The following is a 4,589-nucleotide window of genomic DNA, read 5'->3' on the forward strand; positions in this document are numbered from 1 at the left end:
TCATGCCACACGGAGTCAAAGGCACGAGACACGTCCAGCAAGAGAGCGCCGAAATACTTACGTCGGTCAACGGCTCCAAACGCTTCCTCCGTCAGGCGGAGCAGCTGGTGCGTCGTCGCGTGTTCCCGACGGAACCCGAACTGCTCGTCGGGGAGAAGTCCTTCGGCGTTTACATGCGCCAGCAGGCGGACCAGGTACAACCTTTCGAAGACCTTGGAAGTTGCTGGTAGAAGACTGATGGGCCGGTAGTTCTTCGCAATGCGCGCGTCCTTCCCCGGCTTCGGCAAGGCGACTACCTCAGCATGCTTCCAACAGGCTGGATACTCGCTGGAGCGCAGAATCCCGTTAAAAATGGCCGCAAGATGTTGTGCTGCGGCGTCGGGAAGCTGCTTCAGCATCAGGTTTGAGATGTTGTCTGCTCCGCCTGCTTTCTTGCGCTGAAGGTGGCGAAGCTGTAGTTGCACTTCGTCCGACGAGACAGGCTGAATCTCGTCGTCTTCTGCTCGTTCACGTAAGAAGACTGGAAGACGGTCTGCTACAAGGCGGACGTGTTCTTCGTCGATAGGGTCCTCCATGGGGGTAAAGTTTGCAGCGAAGGCATCAGCCAGTGCATTAGCCTTGGCGTCTGGTTCGCTAACAAACCTGTTACCCACTAGCAGAGGCGGTATGGGCTGCGTGCGGCGTAGGAAGCTTTTCATGGACTTCCACGCCGACCCGTCCTCGATGTCAAGTTGCCCTATTTTCGCAGCCCACTCAGCGTTTCGATGCGCATCCACGTCCGCCCTGATGTGGCGGCGCATACGATTTAGTTCCCGCTTGGTACGCGGGTTACGCGTGAGCTGCCATTCCCGCTGCAGCCTGTTTTTGGCAGCTATGGCGTCACGGATGCGTTGCGGGAGCTGGTGAGGGAGGTGAACTTCCTCCGCTGGACGCCTCGCGGGAGTTGCGGCTGTGGCTGCATCTGTGATGGCTTGCGACAGGTGCTGAAGTGCGGCGTCGGCGCCATCGGCGTCGACGTCGGGGAGTGTCGTCAGGGCTTCCGTGACATTTGCTCGGTACTCTTCCCAATTTATGCCTCTTAGGTCGAGTCCTCTGCGTTGCAACGGAGTGACGTCGGCGTCGAGCACGAAGATGACTGGCAAGTGATCGGACGCGAGTGCCGTTCGGGTACTGGCCGCCACGTGCTGCCGTATGCCTTTCATTATGATGAAGTCCAACACGTCCTCCCGTCCGCGTGTTGGATAGATGGTGGCGTCGTGCGGTCCTACTGCGATCGCGTCGTGGCGCTCTATTACGCGTTGTAGCCGTCTGCCGCTGGTGTTCGTAAGGCGGCTATTCCATGCCGCGTGCTTCGCGTTCCAGTCTCTCCCAAGTATGAGGTTTCCTTGGAGGGACAGGAGTTTGTTGGCGTCCGCGACGTCCAGTTGTCCGCGCGGCGGCCTGTAGACAGCGCAGAAGGTTATTCTGCCGTGCACAGTGTCGACTGCGACTGCGGCTGCTTCAGTCGACGTCAGTTCTGGCACGGGAACCCGATGGTGTCTGATGGAACGCCGGACGTAAACGGCCGTCCCACCTCCTGCCGTCGGCCTGTCGTAGCGGTGGCAGACGTAATTAGCGACGCCGACTCGTACGCCTGGCTTTAGGTGAGTTTCCGCGACGAGGCAGATGTCTATGTCCTCGTCGCGCAGAAACTGCCGGAATTCTCCGTCCTGCGTTCTCAAGCCATTGGCGTTGAATACGCATACCTTGAGGCTTCTTGGGTTTTCAGGCATGACGGGCGGTGGACGAGGTTACGGCGAGTACTTGCTGTACTGCGGCCATCAGCTCGGTCACGCGAGCCATCATTAGTTGCATCGTGTCAAGGAGACGGTCGATGCGGTCGCCATCTTGTCGGGGGCCGACATCATGGCGGACGGTGTGTACGCCATTTTGTCGGGGCCCGACAGAATGGCCGTCGCGCGTGGCCTGGTTTCCGCTGGGCTGCTGGCCGCCGTTGGTGTGGGCTGCTGCAGCAGGCTGCTGGCCGGTGATTGGCCGCTGCCGGCGCCATCGCGGTTCGGGGAAGTCGGCCATGCTGGACCGGTCCGGGACGGGCGGCGCTGATTGGTCCGCTCCGTTACGGCGAGGCGCGGTGGTAGGAGCTGCTTGCCGAGGTAGGGGCGCAGGCGGGGGAACTGCCTGCGGCTGGGCCGCCACTGGCGCGGCGCGCTGCGGCGGGGGAGGCGGGCCTGCGGCCTGGTTGGCTGCGGCCGGTGCTGCGTGTTGGCGTGCTTGTACCTGCTGTGAGGCGGCGGGCGGAGCCTGTCCGCCATCGCGCTCCGTTGCTGGTGGCGTGTTCTGCGGCCGCCTGCGGGGTGGCTGCCGCTCTTTGTTCCGGGCGTCGGAGTTCCCGCGCTGCTGGGCGAGGTTGACGACCGCCTCGGAATGTGCTCGGCCGGATGCGCGGCCTCGACGGCCGCGTTTCCTCTTTGTCTGGCTGTGGCTGTGCGTTGGGGCTCCACGTGGGTGCGATGTTCCCGCTGAAACTCTTCGCTGCTGCGCTTCGTTTCCGCGGGCGCGAGCCGCAAACGTTTTGTGTTTTGTGCAACCTCTGTAATTTGCGCAGTGCTCTTCACCACAGAGTTTGCACTTAGGCGTAAAGTCTTGGTGTGGTACACCATTTTTAGCACACGCTTCGGTGGCGTGTTGCTCACCGCACTTAACACAATACTCGGGCATTCCACAGTACTTAGTCGAGTGGCCGAGTTCCAGGCAGCGATAGCACTGAGCGTATGCAGCTTTGTTGCGAAGCACTTCTGCGCACACTTCCAAGTTGCCTATCCGCTTGAGTTGGAAAAGCTTCCGGTTTTCCGCCGTGTTGTTTGCAATTACCAGGAAGAGCGGGTTGCGTCCCTTGGTGCGATGAAGTTTCATTCTTATGACTTCTTCAACGCAGTAGCCCATTTGTTCCAGATCTTCCTTCAACTCTTCTGGTTTCATGGTGCGCGGTATTTTGCGGAATACAACCTTCAGGGGCTTCTTCCTGTTGGAGCTGAAGGTGTAGAAGTTCCAGCCCCGTCTGGTGCATTCCTCGCTGACCTTTACGAAGTGTTCGGTGGTTTTCACCTTCACTTTGTGAAGGTCATCGCCTGTCGCGCTGATGGTGTAGCTGTCCTTGCCAATCAGTAAGTTCAGAGCGTTCTGCAGCTCACGAAAGTGGCCATCGAACTTTACTATAAGCGGCGGCAGTGCGCGACGCTGCTGCGGCGGTAGCAGTGTCAGCTCCTCGTCTTCCGAGTCACTAAGTGCTAGGAAGCTGTTGCTCGTGCCTACTGGTGCTGCTGTGGGTTGTCGTGTGGCTTTTGCGGTCTTCGTTGCAGTTACGAAGCCGTCATTGTCCACTTTGGACTTCGGCGTGCGGCGGAGAGTTTTTGTCCCGGCTTTGGTGCCGTTTTGCGCGTATTCCTTGCGGAACTTGCGCGTGTCCGGGGCTGAGGAGTCGTCGTCGGACTTCTGCCTCTTCCTCGAGGCACGTGACGTTGACGCTTGTGAGCCTGCCGGCGTCTGCTCTGTCTGCATTTCCTCTTCGTCGCTATCGGAATCGACTCCGAGGGGTGCAGCGGCTGCGTGCGGCATGAGACTCACCAGAAGCTGGAGTGCTTCGTCGCTGTCTTGCTGCGCTGTGGGGGCGTCCACGGGCGTCTCCAGCGGCTGCTGCAACGACGCACAACACTCGCGAGAGATCGAAATCGCGGTTTCACTTTCGCGAGTGACGCGATAGGCGTGAGCACGGTCGACGCTCGTCGGGGGAGGAGTACTATCAGAAACACTCGGTAGTGAAACTGATGTACTCAACTCGACCCCGTTAGCGTACAGGGACGCGGCCCTGTCCGCTGGAGCTGTCGGAAGCGCATTAGCTGCCTCGGGAGCGGAGCGCTCGGCGCGTGCGTCCGTCTCGCTCGGCATCGCTAACTCGAGTGTCTGCGCCCAGCGCGCCCGCCGCCCCCCTATATAGACTCTGGCCCGCCCTCCCCCCACCACGCGCAACCGAGGGCATATAAGCGCAGCACGGAGGCGCGCGGGCCCGTTGTCAAGGCAGCACCGGACGCCGCGCCGCACCTAACCTCCACGCACGCCGCTCCGCTACCGCTACCGCTACCGCCATGGCCCGCACAAAGCAAACGGCCCGCAAGTCCACCGGCGGAAAGGCGCCGCGCAAACAGCTCGCCACCAAGGCGGCGAGGAAGAGCGCGCCCGCCACCGGAGGCGTCAAGAAGCCCCACCGCTACAGGCCGGGCACCGTCGCCCTGCGAGAAATCAGGCGCTACCAGAAGAGCACAGAGCTGCTCATCCGCAAGCTGCCATTCCAGCGCCTAGTGCGCGAGATCGCCCAGGACTTCAAGACCGACCTGCGCTTCCAGAGCTCCGCAGTCATGGCCCTGCAGGAGGCCAGCGAGGCCTACCTCGTCGGCCTCTTCGAAGACACCAACCTGTGCGCAATCCACGCCAAGCGCGTCACCATCATGCCCAAGGACATCCAGCTCGCGCGCCGCATCCGCGGCGAGCGCGCCTAAACCGCGCCGCGGCACCGCACCGCACAAACAAAAACG

At 61.3% G+C, this 4,589-nt stretch overlaps 1 protein-coding gene across 1 annotated transcript; it reads right to left on the bottom strand.

Moving 5' to 3' along the window:
- Window positions 1-1,844: 1,844 nt before the first annotated feature.
- On the bottom strand, window positions 1,845-3,945 carry LOC126443563 (uncharacterized). The gene is made up of 3 exons (XM_050090955.1): window positions 2,694-3,945; window positions 2,278-2,590; window positions 1,845-2,178 (listed from the first exon to the last, which is right to left on the bottom strand). The coding sequence occupies exons 1-3, from the start codon at window positions 3,943-3,945 to the stop codon at window positions 1,845-1,847; spliced, it is 1,899 nt and encodes a 632-aa protein (XP_049946912.1).
- Window positions 3,946-4,589: the final 644 nt, after the last annotated feature.

Source organism: Schistocerca serialis, unplaced genomic scaffold (assembly GCF_023864345.2).
Source record: "Schistocerca serialis cubense isolate TAMUIC-IGC-003099 unplaced genomic scaffold, iqSchSeri2.2 HiC_scaffold_158, whole genome shotgun sequence".
Classification (NCBI taxonomy): domain Eukaryota; kingdom Metazoa; phylum Arthropoda; class Insecta; order Orthoptera; family Acrididae; genus Schistocerca; species Schistocerca serialis.